Raw genomic sequence first — 23,700 nt, forward strand, 5'->3', positions numbered from 1 at the left:
CTTCTGCTGTTCGTGTTGGTCATCGTGAAGGATATTTCATACACATTTATCAGTTTTCAGGACGTTGAGAATCCTTACTGTAATCTCTTCCATATTTGTTTATCAAGACAGCCTTAACACTCCAGGTAATGTCCTTGTATCTTATCCCTCTTACAGCAAGCAAGAGCATTTCTTTTTTAAACTTCCTGCAAACCTAGAAAACAGCCATCACTTCTATTAAAATAGATAAAATTTTAATTTTATCAAATAAAATAGATAAAATTTAGAATTTTGTAGTAGCGTGTTAACGTCCTCACCTCTTCTCTCTAGAGAAATTAATTATATCAATCTATTTACTCTGTTTGGACATAGGACACTCCTGCAAACTTTTGAGGAAGAACATGGGAATGATTGTTATAAATGAAGGCTCTCTTGATGTAAGTAAGATTATCTTTTTAAAAAAAAAAAACCTTTAATGACTTAATTATCTTGTAGCATTTTATTTTATATTCAGCTAGCTGTGGAAATATTTTATTTTCCTGAGGTTAAAAGATACCTTACTACTATTGTTCTGCTAGAACAGACATATACTGTTTTGAACCATTGATGTAAAAAGATGCTAGCTTTGTATCTATGACAGCTAAAAGAAATTGCTAAATGATTTGCTTAATGTTGTGAGACAAGAAAGCTGCTTTACAAAAGCATTATGTCAGGAGGTTGCTGAGTGACTGCAACTTATTTGTATCTGCCTGGGTATTTTGTATATTAAGCATTTAATGTCTGCTTTAGCTTCCAGTGTTGATTTTTTGCTTCTTTTAAAAAAATGTGAAAGCTGTTGAACACCAAATAACCAATAGTCAAGTTGTTTTTTATCATTTATTTTTTTGGCTGCGTTGGGTCTTCATTGCTGCACGAGGGCTTTCTCTAGTTGTGGCGAGCGGGGGCTACTCTTCATTGCAGTGTGCAGGCTTCTCATTGCGGTGGCTTCTCTTGTTGCAGAGCACGGGCTCTAGGCGCAGGTTTCAATAGTTGTGGCGCACGGGTTCCAGTAGTTGTGGCGCTCGGGCTTAGTAGTTGTGACTCACGGGCTCTAGAACACAGGCTCAGTAGTTGTGGCGCACGGGCTTAGTTGCTCTGTGGCATGTGGGATCTTCCCAGACCACAGCTGGAACCCATGTCCCCTGCATTGGCAGACGGATTCTTAACCACTGTGCCACCAGGGAAGCCCCTCAAGTTTTTTTTTTTAATGTCCTAACTTCTGGGCTGAAATATGAATTCCTAGGATGCCTTTTTTCATGACTGTGTTCACATGAAGTTATATTTGGAAAAGAGGGAAAGATTTTTTAGGAATATAGTGTAAAATAAAAGTTAACAACAAAAAAAAAGAAAGTAGGTCAAATGACCTGTAAATATTTTAAAGGAAAGGTGAGTGCAATTTAAGGTAGAAGACAGAACCAGAGAGGTGATTATACAACCGCTTGAAACAGTCATTGTGACGCAAAGAGCAGAGCAGGGCAAACCTGATAATTAGGGATGTTGGAGAAGCCAAGACCAGCTTTGTAGAAGGGATGATGAAGAGGCAGATGTTTTGAAGTTGGATATAAAACAAATTACATGTAAGAAGTATTTAGCTTCTGATTTTTAAACTGAAATGATGACCTCTTTATTATTTGTCCTTAAAACAATCCTTGTGATGCTCTTCCCTTTCTTGTGAAATCTTTAAGCACGTTGTAGCCTGAAGAATAATATATGATTTTGCAATTATGAGAGTTGTTTATGCCTTTCATTATTGGGGAAGTGCTTTTTGTGAATGAAGCTTTAATCCTAAACACACACACACACACACACACACACACACACACACGCACGCAAAAAAAAAGCCAGCCCTCCAGAAGCTTATAAATAATAAGGGAAGTAAAGTGCATTCAAGTAACAGATATGTAAATAAGATAGATAGCTTGCTGTGAAAATATCACAATGTTTAAGGAACTATTTACAAAGTAAGTGGCATTTAGTTACATAGAAGTGAGTACCTGAGTAAGGGGGACAAAAGCAGAAAAAGCTGAAAGTTACTGGAAGTAAGTTCAAGGCATATTTGGGGCATGAAAGAGGAACATTAAACTTGAGCACAAGGTTATAATTTTTTAAGTATGTTTTGTTTGAATAAATGTAGGCACAGAATGTAAAATTTTAAAGTTACAAAAAGGGAAAGTATAGGTGGCAAAAAATGAATCTCCCACCTTTACACCCAGCCTACTCGTTTACCTCCCTAGGGACGGTCACTAGTTCCAGTCTTGTGTGTTTGTCCAGAGATGTTCTGACTTACCTAAGGGATATATATGCATGTCTGTGGATGCATCCTTTGTTGTTAAACACAAATTGCAGCATGCTGTCCACACTGCTTGATACTGCACTTTGCTTTTCTCACTTAATATATCTGAACAATTATTTTATAATGGTCTGTGTGAAGCTACCTAATTCATTTTAATGGTGGCACAGTATTTATAAGACAGCCATAAAGAAATGACAGAGGGGGGTTAAAACTGGAGAGCTAGTCTCGGGTCAGCTGTGGAAAGCTGGGCCAGGTTTGAGAATTTGCCTTCATAGGCGAGGGAAGCAATTACATCAGCCTCTTAAAAGAGGTGTGATGTGTAGAAGCAGTTCTACATAGGCAAGTTGGAAGGGTGGGAGGCATGGGGTGCAGGTAAGGGACCAGGATAAGAGTTAGGGAGGAGGAAATAGGGGCACCAATGCCAGCAATGTGGTGTGAAATTCAGGGAAACTTATCCCATGGGGTCCCTGAGAAGGAGCCATCGAAGGTGGTTCCAGAACTGGGTTGCAGTTGTTCACAACATTACAAGACCCTCAGTGTAAACATCCCCATAATCCCTGTAGACCATTAGGCCTTTGTCAGCATCATGGGTTACACGTGGTACCCAGGTTTTCTGACACTTGAAGAAGTCAGAAGTGGGACCTGTGAGGTCAAAGCAAAAGCATGACCATGCTTGATTTGACATCCTTCTCGTCTGGATTTAGGCTTTCACTTTATGTAGAGTGTGCTAGCATTGCTTCTTTTGTTTTCATCTGTTTCATCATTTTTCTCCAACTCTTAGACAAACACAGTCTTGAAGTGTTTTAAGTATCAAGTGATATAAATAGCAATCTCAAGAAAAAAAAGAGAAAACTGAAATACCAAAAATATTCAATGTACTGAATCATGTATTGTTAAGACAGGTTTATTTATTTCCATTTTGAAGTTTCCAAGATGGCAACTGAAAAGTAATAAACACCTCATTGGGACTTCTCTGGTGGTCCAGTGGCTAACAATCCGCCTTCCAGTGCAGGAGATGCAGGTTCAATCCCTGGTCAGGGAACTAAGATCCCACGTGCCATTGGGGCAACTAAGCCCATGCGCCACAACTATTGAGCCTGCGCACTCTGGAGCCCATGTGCCACAACTAGAGAGCCTGAGTGCCGCAGCTACTGAGCCCGCATGCCTCAACGAAGACCTGATAGGGCCAAATAAATAAATAATTTTTTTTTTTAAAGAAAAGTTATAAACACCTCAAAGGTACTTGCACTACCTATTGCTGCAGGACCAAACGTAGAGCCTCAGGAGAATACTCTATTTCAGTGAGAGCAGGGACACCCGTCTGTCTGTTTTGGTTTGCCATTCTCTCTCACTCCCCAGCAAGTTGCCTAGCCCATAGTTCGTACTCCATAAATATTTGAGAAGTGAGTCACTGAATAAGGTTTAATTAAGGGCTTCCTTTAAAAACAGAAAAAGGTTATGTATCAGTTTTAACTTTGGTAGTAATCGATCGTATCTGATACTTAAAGAGCAAGTGTTTAGAAATGTCCTTAGCAATTCAAATGCCAGTTAGGTGTGGAAGATCACAGGCAAACACTATGGCTGAATGAACTGACAGACTCTTCCAGCTCCAGACTACCTTGGGTTCTCGCACTGCTGTCCGGAGAAGGTTTTTCTCCCCGGGAGTTAAGTGGTGACTTTACAAATCTGGCTGTCTGGGGTGAGACCTGCTGTGGCAAACTCATTTGCTTCTCAGCAGGAAAGGAAACAGCACTTTGCATCATAGCTCCTTCAGATCTTGTGTCATACAACCCATGGCTGAGATTTCAGGCAGGTCATTAGAATGAGTCTAGGTAAATCATTATTTATTTTTCATTGCCATGGAAAAGAAAAGCATCCTATGTGTTCAAATTGTACTGATAATAGTAAGAGATAGGGTTACCACTCCATCAGCACAAAGAATAATTAACATTTAGGTGACAAACTTAGGAACATGCCATCTTAGGAAATAATATTAATATAATAGGAAATAAATTGTGGGTGTTCAGGGTTTTGTCAAGTGACAATTTTAATGTACTCAAATCATTCTGTGCTGTAGCGCAGCGGTTAAGGTACAGTTCTGCCCCACCTGAGTGGGGCACCCTGGGCAAAGTGAAATTAGATAACTTCTCTGAGCCACTTGTGCTGCCTGTCAGGTGAGGATAATGTTACCCTTGGATTGGTATGGTTAGCACAAGGCATGGCACATATAAAAAGGCTATGTTACAAAATTGTGTAGAAAAATAGTCTATGTTGAAGGCTTGCTCTACAGACCTAATACGGAAATCTGATAGGCTTTTCTGCCTCTGCACATTCCCGGTTCCTTTCACAGCAAAAGCAGCACACCCTGCTAGTATGACGCCTGAGAGCAAAGCTAGGTGTTCTCACCCAGTTACCTGACCGTGTCAGCAAAAGAGTTTCTTAAAAAGCTTGATCATACTTGTTTTAATTTAGAAAGTAAGAATTTCATGGAGGAGCATCTTTAATACTCTAAAGTAGATCAGAATCTATTAGATATTTGTTAGGTAACAGAATTTTCTATCATGTGACTTTGAACCACTTTGTTTTGGGTTCTGATTATGATCTTGGTATGAGACATTTTCTTAAGGGTCTGCAAAAGCACAAATTTTAAATTACTGGCTTGAAGGATATTTTGTACTTCTTCCCTAACTCTACAGAAATGCCCAGGAAGTATCCCATTAAATTCACAGAAACCCCTTCCACTTAATGACCTAGATCCTGTCTGTTAAAACTGGAAACATCTGAAAATGTGAGCTAAGAACTAGGGAGCCTCCTATGTGACCTATCTTTAGCTCCCAGTGTCTGATTACAGCATCTTTCAAAATGTAGTAAAACAATTCTGGAAGGACTGAGTTGATGTTCTATTAAGGGGTATGATTATTATAGTATTCATATCCCCTATAGCATCCCAACTCTGTGAATCTCTGGAAATACTTTCAGATGACCCAGAATATCTTTTTTGATGGATATGATCTAACTTTTTCTAAAAGGTAGAAAGAAATTGAAGACTGATTCATTGAGATAGCTCAGGATTTCACTACCCTCATTTGTCAAGTCTGGGTAGGTGGGAGGAACCATAATTTCTTAAGCCATTAACTCTGTAGGTACCCAAATCGTCTTTCTTGAGTCTCACATGATATACCTGTAACCTTGGCCTCTCCTCCTTTTAACATCTTTTTTATGTGGAGAGTTGTGGGATCTGTCCTGAGAGGTAGGGCTGGATCTTAAATTTGTTGTTGTTTTTTCTCCTCTTTTCTACTGTCTGGCTTCCCTAGGAAACAAAAAGGGGCAGAGAGGAAAATTACTTACTAGATATTTATTGAATCAACAGAAATGATGATTAAATATGTATGTGAGGAACTTGGAGAAATAAATTTCTTCCACTCAGAGTCAAAAGGCTTCCAGTTTTCCCAAGCTGAACTCCTGAGAAGCCCTGCCCACCTCTCCTGCTGATCATCTGGGCACAGTTTTTTCAGTTTCTGCTTCTGTTGACGTTTACATTTAGCCTGTTTAGGAGTCAGCACCCAATATAAGGAAGCAGAGTATGGATCCCAAAGGAAAATGCAGCTTTTTGACTGTGTGAAAAGGGAACTGCTTACCCCTGCAGGGTTCTATGCGTGGCTATTATAGTCATAAGAAGAACACTAGCTTATGTTTATAGGTGATTATTTTTTGTACTAAGTACCGGACTAAGGATTTTACAAGGACAATCACATTTACACCTGAAAACATTAGTAGGCAGATACTATTATGCCCAACCTTGAAAGGTTAACTTGCCCTCTAGTGCTAAGTAGCCCTGGAGGATGTATCGAAGTCACTGGATTCCAGAGTCTAAGAAAATAAGAGTTTTCTGGGCCTCAGCTGCCAGTGACTCTTATAAAATAATAATAATAATATCCATCTCTAGGATGTTGTCGTGAGGATTAAACAAAACAGTACCTTTTAAGTACAAGGTCTGGTGTTTAGTAAGCACTTAAGAAGTATGGACCATTATCATGATCATTATCATTTCTTTTAGCATCATTATTCCTGGGGGTAGGGGGAGTTTCATTTTGCCAGCTGCTGTAAGAGGTGATTTTAAACAGCTGCCCTCCTCACTACTTAAATTTCTCTACTTAATTTGCAGATATGAACTTAAGCCAGCCTAGGTTTGATTATGGATACCAGTCTTTTCCCTCCCTCATATATTTTACAGAAAATGAATTGTTAACCACATTTCATATTAACAAGGATAAGAATACATATTTTTCAACACCACGGGAAAAGAAAGCCCTTTACGGGATTGCACATTTTTTTTCCTAGCTGGATTTGATTTTCTAACACCATCTAAGCTTCAAATGTAACTTACAGGCATTCATGACATAAATGGTGAAGTTGTCATCTGCACCCTTTTAAGCTCGACTTATATGTATTATGCAGACAAACCTTACTGCTTGGGGAACCAGTCACTGTTGAACGGCTTCTGAAAGAAGTCCAGAATAAGCAAGTTATTGACTTGACTCCGGAAAAGGAGGGGAAAAAAGAGAATTGAGGCTACTTCAAGTTTTGTCTTGATATGTCCCATGAGTCTAATGCAATACGTTTTGTATTGCTTTGAAAAATAGTTCAGGCAGGTTTTAAACCACACTGAGTTTTCCTCCACTGCCAGCTCGGGAACTTTAGTATTGTGAATTCTCTTTTGCCATTAGCAAAGCTGTTTCAGCTTTTTTGGCCTGAAAATGTTTAAGATCTCAGTTTAACTTTTAAGGTGTTAATGTATCCCTATCAAAAGCAAAGATATGTTTTTGTAATGTCCCATTGCAGGATGATTGTTCAAATACTGTCTGGCACACGGCTTACTTCAAGTAGCTCTCAGTGAAGAAAGCCAACTTTGTTCCGTTTGAGAGAAACGGGTTAGTAAAAACTATATATAAACATTACAAAAAAAGAAAATAACATAAAAACAAATAATCTGTTCTCTGTTCCTCTGATTTAAGACGGTGTCTGCCACAAGCCAAAGACTGTGGTTGAAAAAGTTCCATCAAACCCATTGTTTGGTCTCATAAAAACAAAATGTGTCCCCTTTGCTCAAACAAAATTCTGTAATCTTGGGTTGTGTTCAGATCCCTAAGTGAAGTTGTTCACAGATTCATAGTGTTGCTGTTCTGAGAAATTCTTCCTCCCCCTAAGCCTGAATATTCATTATCTTTTTTTTTTGGCTAAACATCTGAGCTCTTCTAAGACTCTCTGAGACTTAGAATTACGGTTAAATGCCTTCTAATCAGTCTGCCCTCTTGCCATCTCCCAACAGCTTGATGGCATTTTTGAGGTGAGCAGACCATGCCTTGTGACTTTTTTTGCATCTCTTCTTTTTGTATCTTTTGATGAATCAGCACGGCCATAAAATTGACAGTTTACAGGAAACCTATGTGTCAGGTAAATCTGCATGCGTTAGCCTCTGCTCCTATACGGATGACGGTGTCTGTCTCAAATACAGATGGAGACTTTGAGTTCACAAAGCTAACGCCTGTGGGATCCTGAATCTTGACCTAGATTGCTCTAAGTCCAAAACTGTTTTTCTTTTTGTTCTTAAATAACCCTTCCTTCTCCAGAGGTAAAGGGGACTCAGTCTCAGAAAAAAGCATTCTGGAAGGCACGCCCCACGTTTGCCAGCTTGTCCCTACCTCCTCTCCCGCTCACCACCAGGGCTGCAGAGCAGCTGAAAGAGGAATGCTCTTCTGGGAGATGGTGGCGTTTGGGCATCTTGTATTTACGAAATTCAGGAACGACCCTATATTTCGTTTTACTGTGACAGTTGTACATAGATTTGTTTGAATGGATGTGGGAAATAATGGAAATGGTGTGCATTTGGAATGTGCGGTGAGAAAACACAGCAGATAATGATTCTTCGGTATTCCTACATTAATTAATTCAAATCATTAGGGAAATGGGCCCAACATCAGCTTTCTTTGTGGTTCTGAGTAAGAATTTCTCACAGACCCCAGTTGTTACTTTCTCCAAACCGTTGATTTGGTAATTTGCTTATTTTCAAAAAACCGGTTGTATATTCTGTGCAGCCTCTTCTGGCTGAATTGAAGGCCATACGAGAGACTGGATGTCTGCCCATCCAGTTCCTCCAGGACACTTCCTCCTGCCCTTGAGTCACCGCCGCCGCTGGAGAATATTTAATGCCAAGCTCAAAATAAGTGTTTAGGAGACTTTCAGTGGTGGTTTCAAATAATTACTATGAGAGCTTTGGTAAAAGCCTTTATCCACAAAACTATTTAAATTATATAATTATATCCCCTACCTCACTCTTCCTTCCTTTCCCGGGATTTGTCTGTCTTTGCTCTATGCCGCCATCCCAACACTGAAAGATAGACTTAGACCCAGATTGGACACTTTCTGCCTTTCTCTCTAGGGTACCCAAAACGAGAATAGATGCCTCACAACGAATTATTTGCCTGATGGAACCTATCATAACCCCAAATCCCAAACCTCTGCCCAGGGGCCAAGAGCAATTTACCCAGCGCTGCAACTTCCTTTTCTTAGCTTCTTCCATTCTTTGACCTGTTTCAGATGGCATGACCCTACTGGGAGATTGGGCCATTTCCTCAATTACAGTGTTTTATATCTACGCCTGCCCTGGAAAGCTCATATCTGTGTATCAGCAAAGCATGAAAAAAATTTTTTTCTCTGTTTCCCTCTTCATTATATTTAGCAATATGTATTGATTAAGTGCATTTGTTTGGCTGCCTTCCACTAAGCTGTTTTAGAAGACCTCTTTGGCCATATGTTTTTAATGATTTCACCTTCTGTCTGCCTTTACCCATTTTAGAAAAATGACTTTATGTTGGTTTGGTTCTATACAAGTATGTTTTTAAAGGTTATGTTCTAATATAGCCTAGGAGTTTAGAAACACCGGTTTTTCTGGTCAGAAACTGTCCGAGAGGGAGTGATCCTGACGGGGATGAATACTAAACGGACCAATTGTATATAAATGTAATTTCTCTTTACTCTCAGGTATATGTTCTTTACCACTTACTACCGCCTGCAGTAGCTAAAGAAGTAGTTGATATATGTGTTGCATAGGGTTATATGGAATGGCCAGTGTTCCACTGAATCAATAATACAGTGTCAAAAGATAATACCCAATGGTTTACCGACGTTGCTGTCATGGAAATCATAACTCACTCTTTAAGAACGTGCTAACATGGTCCATACTTGATATGGTCAGAATGTATTATTAAGAATGTCATTGGAATGTTCCATTGATTTGTAATTTTAGGGTATGAACATTTGGAGAGTGCAAAAATAGAGAAAGAATGAAACATTATTTGGCCATAAATTTGTAAATACCTCATGTCTTAAATGATGATGAGGTGGGGCCACAAACCACCAAAACAGCTAATAAAATAGGTGTTAGTTTAAGATTTTTGTATATATTCTCTTATTTGACGTTTTAAGTTAACTGATAGTAGGTTTTAAAACCAAGTAGGTAAACTAAGGTTTTTTCACACACACACACACACACACACACACACACACACACCCAGTAAGTATTTATTTATCTGCTTTTAAAAATCATCAATACAGGGCTTCCCTGGTGGCGCAGTGGTTGAGAGTCTGCCTGCCGATGTAGGGGACGCGGGTTCGTGCCCCGGTCCGGGAGGATCCCACGTGCCGGGGAGCGGCTGGTCCCGTGGGCCATGGCCACTGAGCCTGCGCGTCCGGAGCCTGTGCTCCGCGGCGGGAGAAGCCACAACAGTGAGAGGCCGGCGTACAGCAAAAAAAAAAAAAAAAAAAAAAAAAAAAAAATCATCAATACCTAAGAAGTTAAGTTGATGGTGTTAGAGCTGAAGAACATGACAGCGAAATAAGTCCTCTGTGTTTTGTTTATCATTAGTTATTTTCAACCTACTATTTGTGAAGCTCTCATTTGCATATAATGCTATTTTATGTAACTGCATATATATATATATATATATATATCGATATATCTTTATGGGAGCTTAAAGTCTAACATATATTGATGTGGTCATCTGCAAAAAACATAGTATGAGAGAAATGCCAAATCACTTTGTAACTTTCAAGTTATTTTCTGCTCAAGAGTTGTATCAGGGCCTCCCTGGTGGCGCCGTGGTTAAGAATCCACCTGCCAATGCAGGGGACATGGGTTCAATCCCTGGTCCAGGAAGATCCCACATGCCGCGGAGCAACCAAACCCGTGCGCCACAACTGCGTGAGCCTGCGCTCTAGAGCCCGCAAGCCACAACTACTGAAGCCCACGCGCCTAGAGCCCGTGCACCGCAATGAAGAGTAGCCCCCGCTCACCGCAACTAGAGCAGCAACGAACACCCAGTGCAGCCGAAAATAAATAAATAAATTTAGTTTTTTAAAGAAGAGTTGTATCAGGTTAGAGACAGAAATTAAGAGATAAAGAAAAACAGTCTAGGTTAACTTTATAAATACTTGTCCTCCTACCATCTAGCAAGAGCTACATGCCATATGAGAAGAGATAATGCCATCTTTTCTGTAATTGAGGGAAGACAGGTTTCCAGATAGTTTTTATGTAGAATAACTAGTAGCTAGTAGAGTTGGGTGTTAGCGATGAAAAAGTAGATTGAAATAAAATTGCCATTAGGAGATTTCGAAAGGAAACTGCAAATCATCTCAGTAATATACCACTTGGATTGCACTGATGTTGTGCAGTGATTGACAGGTTGCAGAACATTCATTCTTCTTCGGGTGTTGACATCTCTCTTAGACCTGATGTCAGAGGAAGGAAAGGAATTAGTCTTTCCTGGAAATCACCTCTGAGCCAAGCACTGGGCAGGACACCTGAGTTAGCACATCTTGTCACCACAGTAACCCTACAAAAGAGATATTAACCCAATCTTATGAATGAGAAAAATTTGATTGAGAGAAATTAAGTAACCTGCCTGAAGAAAGACAGCCATGAAGTGGGAGAACAACGATTCAAACCAAGTCATTCTGATACCATATTACTGCTAATTAGTCAAGTGAAAAAATAAATAAGGACGAGGTAGATTGGAATACATATGTACTCCTGGTGAAGAAATTTATCGATAGGCCGTGAAATAAACTTACCTGTGACACCTATGATGTGGGATATAATCCTTTGTAGAACGCTGAGCCTAGGTAGCCACCTGATCCAAAAGTATTTTGGAGTTCTTGGTGTCTTAAGTTAGTGGTTGAAGCCATTCCTTATTTCGCATTTAGTTTTTTCATAAGGAATTTTTTTTCAAAATAAAACACCTAATATTTCCTTTCCAAGAAAGGTGAAAACTGCTTGATTAGCTTGTTTTCACCTTATATTCTACAACCACCTAAAGGTGAGGAAAGCCTTGTGTTCTGAGCCATGGGGTATGTTTCAGCTTCTGGAACTTAAGTCCTTTACAATGTGGCTTCATCGTTTTGCTTCAGATGTTATTGGTGCCCAGAAGCATCATGTGAACTCTCATGGCCATCCTTGGCTTTCTAACTAAAAAAGCCCCACTTTTTTATGGTTACATATTTGTTACATGTTGATGGCTGCCTTCTCTACACTGATTGGTAACTTGTGCACATCAGCTGACGAGTTCTGAAGAGTTATTTTACAGTGACCCAACCTCCAGCAAGTTGTCTTATTTTATCAGAGTCGCCATCTTTGTTCCACAAGATGTTCTCCTGTAACATTATGTTGCATTTTGTCCTTTTGGTGGAAAGTAAGTGAAAACAGAAACCCACGGTGCTGCTACTAAAGTGAGAAGCACAGGCTTCATAAACTTAAGTCCATTCTGACAAGGGTGAAAGTTGTGTGTCTTCCAAAAGTGATTCAGCATTAGCCAAAATTCCATGCTTATTTCACTTAACTGGTGGTGAACTCATGATAAACTTATGATAAACATAAATTTATCATTTGACCTGCACACATTTAACAGATTCCCAGGAATAAATACAGGTGCTGAAGGCTTATTTGTATTCTGACCCAAATACCAACATATAGCTTGAACTAGATAAGTATTATATGTATACTTTTATCCTTTAACCTTTGCTCTTTGGCTTAGCCTTGCTGATGACTCCTTCTGGGATAAAATGAGTGATCACACATTTTCTTCCGTCACTATAAGTAACTGTGGCCCTGGAGCAGGGTGTGGGTGTTACGACACCCATACGACACCCACACCACGACATTTAGGTGTTACATTTTACACTGTCTGTAATCTTCACATCATTTCTGCTGGTTAGACTGGAATAGACTAGTCTTCTAGTCAAAGGCAAGAGGCTTTTATTTACCTCTCCTTAGGGATATTTCCACATTCTCTACTGGGGTGTTTCCTGGATATGTTCCTAAGTAAGACTCTCTGTTCTGTAAACCCCTGAAAGGAATCAGGAAGAAAAACCAAAGGCCAGAGTCTGAAAAGGGCCATTTTTATGCAAGTGCTTTCTGCAACATTACATTTGGGGCCATCAAAATCATAGTTCTTAGGTGGCCTAACATGTTCTTTGCACATCTGGCCTCTGGGTTCTTTAGAGTGTTCCAAGCAGAGTTTTTGCCAAAATGCAAACGACATCTTGCACGCTATGATACTTTCCAGACAAGTCAGGGCTTTCAATTTATTTCACTATAAAATTGTGTTCATTGTCTAGGGTGCCCTCTGTGATTTTTATCAAAGATTTCCTTGGCAAAGGTCATGTAAAAGTAATTTTAAAAGATTATCATAGGGCTTCCCTGGTGGCGCAGTGGTTGAGAGTCCGCCTGCCTATGCAGGGGACACAGGTTCGTGCCCCGGTCCGGGAGGATCTGCATGCCGCAGAGCAGCTGGGCCCGTGAGCCATGGCCGCTGAGCCTGCGTGTCCGGAGCCTGTGCTCCGCAACGGGAGAGGCCACAACAGTGAGAGGCCCACGTACCGCAAAAAAAAAAGATTATCATAAAGCTGCCAGTCTTTGATTTCTTAAAAATTGTTGTTATTTTATTTTATTGGAGGGTATGGTCGGGGTCAGGGCAGGCCACCCTAAAATATGCCAGACTGGCATATTGAATATTTTGAATTAAAGTTACTTAAGAAACAGCCAATCCAAGAAGAACATTCTGACCCTCCTTTGTCTTTAGAAAGCAAGAAATAAATCTCCCATTTGAAAAGTACCTGCCAGGCACCAGGAGGTAGATAGACATCCTTATCACTAGAGATAGGAAATTCCAGGCCAAGAAGGCTGTTTAAACAAAACTTGTTCCTCACTAATTTACTACCCCAAGCTTAAACATCTCTGTCTTGTCAATTCTTTACAAATTTGTTGTTTCTTTGTCTAAAAGTTATAAAAACTGCCTGCTTTGGTCACTTCTTAGGTCCCATTTCTATGAGACCTCCATGTGTACTAATTAAATTTGGGGTTTTTTCCCTCCTGTTAATCTGTCTTGTGCCAATTTAATTATTAGGCCAGCCAAAAAAACTCAAGAAGCAGAGGGTGGGAAATTTCCCCCTGCCCGACAGGTATTGTATGAACATGTTATCTGTTTTGCCAGGCAATACAAAGATCCAAATAGAACTTTATTAAGGCCCTTTGGTCCGAGTTAATCTTTGTGAGGAATTGTGCTTGACCTAATTATCTGCCAAGCATCTTTCTTTCTTTTTTCTTTTCCAAGCATGTGTCTTATAAACCAAATACACATTGTTTTCTTCTCATAAGTCCACTATTATATAACCTGCTTGATCACTAAGTAGCTAGTCTAGGTGTTGGCTCCATTATATTCAGTAGACAATTTCTGTTATATGAGATAGAAGGAGATGTTAGATCATAACCACCACTTTGTTCTCCATTTCCTCTACAATAAAATAAGCACACTAACATTTTATTTATTGCTCTAATTAAAAGTGTCCAAGATTACAGGAGTTTTACAGGCAGCAAAAAACAATGCTCAAAATGGTCACACAACAAAATCATTGTAACTTCCCACAAGGTATTCTCCAATCATTAATAATTTGATTATTCTTTTATTACCAAGCTTGTATTGATTTTATTTCATCTCTTTATCAAGGGCCTCAGTCCTGCAGGGAAGTCGAGATATAAACAGATAAGCAATTATACATCACGCTACATTAAGTATAAACACATATTTGGAGAATCCAGAAGGTGGAGGTATTCATGTCACCTGGAGGACTCAGGAAAAATAGAGTTGGGGACGTTTCTTGGTTTATTTATTGTTCATTGCTTTCCGTATGTAGTCTTAAAGGAAAGAAAGAGTGACAGTGGGGGAGAATAAAGATGCAGGGGAGAAGAGGGAGGAGCAGAGGTGAGAAAAGAAGGCAGGTCTTCCTCCCAGCTCAGGAATTAGGGAGGATTAGGTAAAGGGAAGTTTTGAGATTAAGAGAGGAAAGTTGAGAGAATAATTTACGAATGTTCTCAGTAAAGCAGGGAGATGTTTGCTGCACTAACAGGAGCCAAATTTGGAGTCTGAAGAAGGGAAGAAAAGGTCTGGAGTAACCTCTGGGAACAGTGGAATTGGCTAGGCCTGGGTGAAAGTATAGATCAGCAGTAATGAGCACCCATATAAGAGAGGAGAGCTGGAGTAGAGCCTGTCCTCAGGGGGAGGTGATTTTATTCCCTTCCTAGTCCCTGTTGTGTCAGGACTAAGAACAGAGAAGTGTTGGCTGTAGACTGAATTGTGACTTGGCAAAGCAGGAAAGCTTGGAGGAGCTCATAAGGGCCCCTGATGAGCACCTGGCTAGGTGCAGCCCGCGGACAGGGAGAGAGCTGAATGCTCAACTGTCGTGTCCACATGGGATGCAGGCTGTGAGAGGTGCAGGCAAATCCCGCTTTCCCTGCGGCTCCTTCCCATACCTGGGTCCCCGCCTGGTGAGACGCCTGAATGCCTGTCTGTCTCCCCAAACTGCCTTTACTTCTGACTCTCCCTGATTATAGCAACAAATGCTCCTTTTCTTTCAGCCCACAAATAAGACTTTGTAGCATAAGGAGATACAGAGCTTTTATGTTGTTGTACTCTGTGGTCTTTTATCCTTTTTCTGAGTTAGCTTCTCATTCATATATTTACACTTTCACATGTCACTAAGTTTAAACGTTTAAACATTTCCCCCTTCGGTAACCAAAAAGAAAACAAAGCAACAGCTAATGTAGTAATAAATTTATTTCTAGCTACAGGAGATAAGCTTCAATGCAATATGGCCATAAAGTATGGCTCCCAGGCTTACAGGAGAAGCAATAAACTTTCATAAATAAAAGAATTTTAAAATACTCCTGGCAGTATAAATAAGGGTGAAATATAACATGTAACTGGCAGCACACAGCCAACAACAGAGCTGCTTACAAAATAAAACTGTAAACGAAAATAAGAAAGTGTTTGCAGCTTTTCTGTTGCTGTTACCTTGCGCCCTAGGTAGGCTGACTGGAGAATTCACTGTGCGAAGATTTTGACTCACCTTCTGAAATGTGATCTCTGTTACATCTCCTGACACTGTTTGATTTGCTGCAGATCTGTGATAATCACCCAGGAAACCCAGGGATGCTGGCGCCACAAATAAGTTCTCAATACTTTTTAAGATGTTAGAGAACGCCCTCAGAAGAAGGGAGAGTGGGGTGCACGGGACTGTGTCGGACAGGCTGGATCATGAGGGGCTTGCACAGCCAGGGGTTTACTTGACTTTGAGTCTTGCTTTGCAGCTGATCTATAAAGAAATTTGAAGTCCTCTTGAGGTACATCTCAGGTTTCATTTAGGTTTTCAGATCAGGAGTGACTTGGGCAAAACTTAAAAAAACAGAGTAGCGGATGGATGGATGGATGGATGGGTGGATAGATGGATGGGTAGATAAGTAGATAGGTAGATAGGCAGGCAAGCAAATAAATACACAAGTACACACACATGCATTTCAGTGGACAGTGCCTTCGTTTGAAAGACTGTTGAAGTAATAATCCCTATTATTCTCTAGAAAATTAAAGAGCATGAAGGAGAAGACTGTCTCTCTCTCTCTCTCTCTCAAATCAGAAGTGATAATAGAGGGGAAATGCAGTGCTTCCAGTGGGGTGAAATCAAAATTTATCAGTGCTCTCATTCCATAAATATGTCTTTCCCAAGCATCTGTAATTACAGGCACTGTTTGTGGCTGGGAACCACATTAAACATTGTCTCTCCCCTCAAGGAACTGAGGGTCTTGCTAGCATAGAGTGAATTACACATGATAGCATGGAGTGAGTCTGGGAGGGCTTGAGAGGACAGCTTGGTTTCAAAGATAGTGGAATATCTCAGGAGGAAAGGGTGGTCCAGAGAGAGGGAATAAAGGAGTCAAGGTTGTGAAGAGAAAAGCGAACGAAAGTTAGCTGGACTTGGATTTTAGACTTTATCATGTAAGCAGTAGAAGCCATTGAAAAATTTTAGAGCAAGAAGAGACTCATTTGTGTTTCAAGTTTGTTTTGTAAAGAGAAGGCTCTGTTGGTGGTAAAGACAAGATGAGAGACAGATGATGAGGGCTCTAGGGAAACAACAGGGGAAATGGTATGGGGATTTCACTTATGATTTGCTATGCCTGGTACTGTTGGTTTTGGTTTTGCTGGATAATGTAGAGAATGACTAGCTAGTACAGAAATTTAATTCTGAGTTTGGTTTCTCTACTTAGTAGCCATGTGTTTTGGGGCAAGGAAATTAACTCTAAGTCTCATGCTTATCATCTGCAGAATGGGGACAATAGTTGTGCCTCCTGCACAGGGTTGTAATAAGTGTTAACCGAAGTACTGTATCTGTGTGTGTAGCCCTTAGAACCATGACTGGTGTGTGGTACATGCTAAACATTGTTTTATTTTATTTTCATTTTTTATCTGTGTATTAATCTGCTTGTTTGTTCATTTCATCTATGGGAATTTGCTTTTAAGACAATCCAGGGTAATCTGCTATGGATAGTCATTGATAAATTTGCTTGCAGAATCTTGCTGACACTTTTTACCTCCTTTTCTTAAAATTCTCTTGAGCCAAAAATTTCCAGTAGGAAATAGGAGCGTGAGGCCTGTAAATTAAAACAGCTCTTTCCCCCCAATGTAAAGTGTGAACAGAAAATTTTGCAAAGAATGCTGCTGTATGGCGGTCCTTCATGTCACTGTGTGTAACAAGGAACAGGGGAAGTGTTAAATGAAGTTCCAGCGTTCGGAGGGTTGGGCATGCTTACTTTACGGTACAACATTGTTCTGTTATTTTGATAAACAGATCCTGAAATTCCAGAACATAGTGTGAACCACATTTGAAATACGAATGTAGAAACACCTTCAAAAATCCCCAATATAAAATTTTAATTACCTCTGTCTTTGCTTCCCTCTTTGTGAAGATAACTCAAATAACTGTACCACAGTCTTAAATTGGAACGATAATTATATCTCCTTTGAATATAACAAAAATTATGATGTATTATTTTTTACTATAGGTACATTTTATTATATAAAGATAGATCTGTTAAATTTATTATATAAATAACTGCGGGCTCAGATACTAGCACTCAGAACAAAACTCTAATAGGAAAGTGATTGTTCCTTACATTTCCTTGTGCAGAGCCCGTGTTCTGTGTCTTCATAATGTTAGGGCTCCGTTGAAATAAGAAGATGTCCCTATCAGGTTATAGGAAAAGTCTACAGGATCTAGGGAGAAAAATTAAGTATCTTGAAATTTTTTCCCTTTGAAGAGCTGGGAAAGCAATAGTTCTTAACAGAGGGAAACAAATACAACCTCTCTATATAGCTGAGGTGAACAAAGCCTTCCTTGACACTAAAGGTTTTTATTGTGCCTGAAAATGAACTCTTCATTGATGGAAGGGGTTCTTTTATTCAATCCGTCAAGATTACTAGACCACATGTCACCATCCCCAGCTGAAATACAGCATCATGAAATCACGATTAAAGTTATAGACGCCAATTCATGAAGTGGCAAGAGATTACAGATACTACATTTCCTCCTCTTGAGAATTAAGTTCCAGTCGCATTGACAACTTCTGAAAGAATACCCATAAATTATTTAAATTATATTCCCCAACTTTTCCCCTTGATTCATAGCTAAGCAATTTTGACTAGTTCAACGTTGTTATGCTTTAACAAGATAATGTACTGAAAATATTTTAAGAAGATTGTGACCGTGTGGTTGGAATAATGAGCAAAGATGGCAGGGGAATGGGTGATGTGTAGTCAAGTCCCAGCCGTGCTAGGAACAGGGTATGGCTTTAAGGGAGTCATTCACTTTTTCTGACAATGTTTGTCCAGTCTTCTCTGAGGGGCTTTCGTGAGAATCAGATGCGTAGAGGTATGTGAAAGCAATTTGAAACATAAAACACTAAAAATAACTAAAAGTAGTTGCTGAACAACCTTGGTAGAACAAATGGGAGTAAATGTTGAGGGCATCTTTCGTTTAATTTTACAGGGAACAAGGGAAACTCTCAGTCGTCACTGCACTACCCTTGGTGATGCTCTTCGGAAGGAGAATGACTTTGCTCTTATAATTGATGGGAAAACTCTCAAGTACGCCTTAACTTTTGGAGTACGGCAGTATTTTCTGGACTTAGCTTTGTCGTGCAAAGCTGTTATTTGCTGCAGGTAAGTTCTCCATGGTATTGTCAGATTTCAGTAATGAGCAACTGGATCCTAAGTTCTTGATTTTTAAAGTTCCTTGAAGTTATTTTATCCAGAATCCATAAATGTCAGGTTATTTATTTATTAATTCATTCACTCAGGGTTCACAAACTGGGGTAGCATTTATTAGCAGAGTTTTGAAAGTGAGTCCTGACAATCATTAATGATTATTGTTCATAATTTGAATTGGCAGGTTTCTTGCCATTCTGTGTTTATTTACCTGCATTTCCATCCAGGGTTGCTTCTCTAAAGGTTCTGTTTTCTACACTTAAATCTTTGATTCTGTTGCTTGGACTTATTTGGGGGAATGCATGATGGGAGACACTAACTGAATCATTTTCCAAATAGCTGAGCATTTTTCTGAAGGCTGTTTATTGACCATATAATCTTCTGCCCTCTAATTTATAATATTGCCTATATCCTAAATTAAAATCTGTTTTGAGGTATCAAGGCCTACTCCATAGAATTGTATTTTTGTGAACTATTTAGCTCCAATCCTTCCTGAACTTCTTGTCAAAGAATCTTCCTCATGTCTTTGACTAAATTGTTTTAACAAAGTCTTCCTAAAATTTAAAGTATATTTATGACTATGCCCAGTCTCTTCCCCTCTGGTCACCATGAAATGCAAGGATTTTCCTCTTTGCCACCCACTTACTGAATCTTACCAGCTGGTCAGACTAGGCGTTGGGTAGCAGTTTCTCAAACTGCTTTCTCTTCATGCGAGATGAAATACTAGCAGGGCTTCTGGAGAATTTCTCAGAATCTGTGCTTTTAACATTATCTTTAAAACTGTACTATTGGCAAACTTTATTTGTTTTACAAACTTTATTTGTAAAACTTTATTTTTTCTCTTAAAATATATTTATGAATAAAAGAATCTTCTGCTTTTTAAAACTTTTTTTCGTCCAGGCTTTATTTACTTAAACATCCTGTATATGATATTGTCTCCAAACTTATAAGCCATGCCTTATAGGTATTTCCTAAATTTCAGTGGGGTTTTTTTGTGAAATATAGTTTAAACCATACTTAATAAATATCCTTGATAAATGTCATTTCAGCCTATAAAATTATATTATACTCAGAGCATTAAAAGAGTTGCTTATTATTCCTAGGAATCTAATTATTTCCTTTAATTTTTCTTCTCTGTGGCATGTATTAATAAATACTATTACTATAAAGCTTTTAGGCAATACAGTGTACAGATATTTAGTATTAGTAATAATCAGACTCTGCTTAACCATGAAGAAAAAACTGGAAATTATTTTCTTGACTGTCTTACTTAAAAAGCATGAGAAGAGGGAGGGGATATGGGGATATACGTACGCATATAGCTGATTCACTTTGTTCTACAGTAGAAACTAACACGACATTGTAAAGCAATTGTACTCCAACAAAGATGTTAAAAATAAATAAATAAAAATTAAAAGCATGAGGATACTCATGATTTTTTAATATCTGCTTTTCCAGTGATGTTTCTTCATTCCTTTGTAAATCTTTTGACCAGGTCTTAGTAATGTTCAACTCTGATGCTCTCCCATCAGGATAATTTTGTGCCAGACTTGGTTGTTTAATCACTTTCATTAACGGAGGCACAAGGATCAACAAAAGATTGCTCAAAAGCACATTAAGTGATACGGCTGTTGGCTCCTATTCAGAAACAGAACGGACCACAGAGCTGTTTAGATAAAATGACGGGTTCCCTTGAGCCTGCATCCGTTCTGTGCCGACTGTGTGCTGGGGAGAGATGCTGCACATACAAGGATGAACAGGACGTCCTGCCTGCTCTCCTTCGTATTTGTGTCTGCCTTGTGTTTTAAGCAGACTCACAGTTGGTTTGAAAGACGTAGGAGGCCGATTTCATCGCCGCTGAGCCTCATTCCTAGAGCATTGCTTAACACGGTACCTCCCACCATCCTTCAAAAAGTCGAACCACAAAATTAAACAATAGCAGAGGGAGAGAACAACTAGAAAGCAGAGTCCAGGGAGAAAAAAATGTGTTCTGAGCTCGTGAAATTCCCTCCTGAGATCCTCGTTCTGGATGCTCACAAGTCACATGGACCTCAGCACCCCTCCAGGTCCCAGGCCCCTGGGAGGGACACACACTGCCGTGCACGTGCAGCTCTGCTCTGACACTGAGCTTATAAAGATGTGGGTGGCCCCTTCCTCCCTCCATCCTGTTTTATGCATGTTTGAGGACCATGAAGGTCCCTCTGCAGACATTGAGTTTTATTTAGAGTTTTAGGGTTTTTTTAAAAAAGTAAAAAACTTTCCTCTGCTTTTTTCCTCTAATTACCTTCATATTCTCTCTTTTCCCCAAAGACTGTGGTTCAGCTTCCGGTCTGGCTTTGAGAATTCGTCTAAGCCCATAATTACATCAGTGCCACTGCCCGATTTATAGCTGTGCACCTTCTTGGCCCGGTGCCGCTTGACATTTAAACTATTGGCACAGACCATCTTCTTGTCATTTAGCTTACTGACCTTGAAGGATAATTTCCATGTTGATTCCTCACTGTGAGGAATAGGTGGGCAGTTCTGCATATCCTTCTTTGCAGTTAAATGCATGCATTCTTACTCCTGGTTTCTCAGATGATTGTAATCTCCTAGCCTCAGGAAATTCTCTATTTTACTCCATTATAAGAAACCCTCTGGATAAATACTGAATATTATTTCAAAATACAGTAGGGCACTGTTTCTCAAATTAGTTTATGTTCATGCTGGCTTTCTAGGTTTCTCCCTCAAAATGACAGTTTATTTCTTGTCAGTCCACACATGAAGATAATTCAGCATCTTGCTCTTCCTTTGCTAGAGTGGAAGTAGGGGGAAAGCCTCCCTTAATGGATAATGAGGCTCTGGACATTAGCTCCATCTTCAGGATTACATCAGCCACTTGTCTTCCCTGACATTATCAGCATGAAGGGCAGGAGGCAGTTTTTAGTGTTTGCCTAATTGACAGAGTTATAAAGATGAGCGTTTTCCCTGAAGAGTCTACAGTTGAATTGAAAGAAACAGTTGTTCTCTGTCAGTTGTCATGACATCTCTTACTCACCATCAGTTTCTAAAGGGAATACTCAGATACAGAAATAATCCCCTGGCCCCCAAATTATTCAGGGCTTTGGAGTGCTGGTTTTGGTTTACAGAGTGAAGGTTGCATGTTATACATCAAATAATTTTTTCAATTATGTAAAATCCAAGAAGTAAAATAAAATCTGTTTTTATCAGTCTACCCAGTACTGTATTTTCATAGGTACTGTACAGTTTTTGTTTTTACCACTGTGCGAATTTACCTGTATAACCTGAGTAGTTTAATAGTAAACATGCATGTCATGTTAAAGGACTTTCTGGTAAGTTTTCCTAGTCCCTTCTTCAGGTACACTGATATTTACCATTTGGTGTGATCACAGATACTTTTGAAGAACAAATGAAAGCTATGGACGAATTTTACACAGACATGTTAAATTGAATGTACCACTTCAGGGATTTCACAGACTCCCTGGAACTCCTTGGACAGGTAGAGGGGGAAAAGGCTTGCTCCGGGACTCATGGAGATTTATGTACACAGCTAAGATCAAGAGCTATTCTACAAACTAACTGTACCAGATAAATACTTTCTCATCTCAGCTGCCAATATTTTATGCCCTAAGGTCTTACAGGTTGTATAATTGATAGAAGGGCACCTTAGCTGGGGATTTATGAAATGCTTGTTCTAGCTTTGCTGCTCTAGCACTTTGGATACCTAATGGAATCACTCTGGCCTTGGTTTTGTGACCTGTAAAATGAAGAGCTTAGCATATAGCAGTGATTCAAATATTCCAGGGAGAATGGATGTCTACAGCAGTTAAGATTGGAGCTTCTCTGGCATAGAAAGGTGGGAAACCCATGCACACAGGCACCCTTCCTGGGTTAGCTTCTTCCAGCTTGAGAGCTACTAGGCCAGGGGACCTCTCCTAGCCCTTTCAGTTTTTGGATGAACCCTACTTCTTTTGGCCACTCTGTGCTGGGAAGAGTCTGTCTACTGCTTGGATCTGCTTAATTCAGGGAAGCATCTGTTCTACCTCTTTTAATATTCCCTCCAGAAGAGAGTGGGAACGTTGCAGTAGAGTATCGCTGTGTGTTAAATAGCAGAGATCCTCGTCAGTTCACATAAGCCAGCCTTTCAAAGAATCTTACATTTTTTCTGTAGTTGTCAGTTTAGCTTAAACATATTTTGAAACTTATGTTCTGTGACAGTTGGTTGAAAATTGGCCTAGAGCCTCCAAGCTTTTAGACTGTCTAGTAATCACCGTTCTCCTACATAATTTATGTACTCATGTCTTCTGAAAAGCAGAAGTGAAATTGAAGTAAGCATTTTTCCCTACTTGCAACATCTCTAATCAAAGTTTAACCCCCTTTTAGGCCCTTTTCCCCATAGTGCATAAGAAAACACTTGACTTCAGTGAGTGTCCTCACTCGGGAGTGGCATTCCAGGCAAAACCTTTCACCTGAATCCGATCGAGGGGCCCTCCAAGAAGGCGTCTAAAGGGACACCTTGAATACTTTCTGTCATAGCCTGAGAATGTTAAGTAAAGGGTCAAGACAGATCCGCTTCTTGAATCTTTTGGGATTGTCTTAAACTTTAAGGATTTGTCTAAATAAATGTTCTACTTAAAGGGTAGTCATAAAGCACAAATGAAGCTAATAAATGCTCAACAGACATTCCTTTAAAGAAAGAAGTTTGTGAACACGTTGGATGCCAAGCAGATGTTTGGCTTTGAG

General features: G+C 39.6%; 1 protein-coding gene across 1 annotated transcript in view; it reads left to right on the forward strand.

The window, feature by feature from the left end:
* The window catches only part of ATP8A1 (ATPase phospholipid transporting 8A1), a 236,293-nt gene that overhangs the window by 143,089 nt on the left and 69,504 nt on the right, over window positions 1–23,700 (forward strand). Inside the window, exons 23-24 of the mRNA XM_065877682.1 lie at window positions 352–416; window positions 18,740–18,912. Of these exons, the coding sequence (XP_065733754.1) occupies window positions 352–416; window positions 18,740–18,912 (238 nt within the window). The remainder of the gene's footprint in view (window positions 1–351; window positions 417–18,739; window positions 18,913–23,700) is intronic.

Source organism: Phocoena phocoena, chromosome 5 (genome assembly GCF_963924675.1).
Source record: "Phocoena phocoena chromosome 5, mPhoPho1.1, whole genome shotgun sequence".
NCBI lineage: Eukaryota > Metazoa > Chordata > Mammalia > Artiodactyla > Phocoenidae > Phocoena > Phocoena phocoena.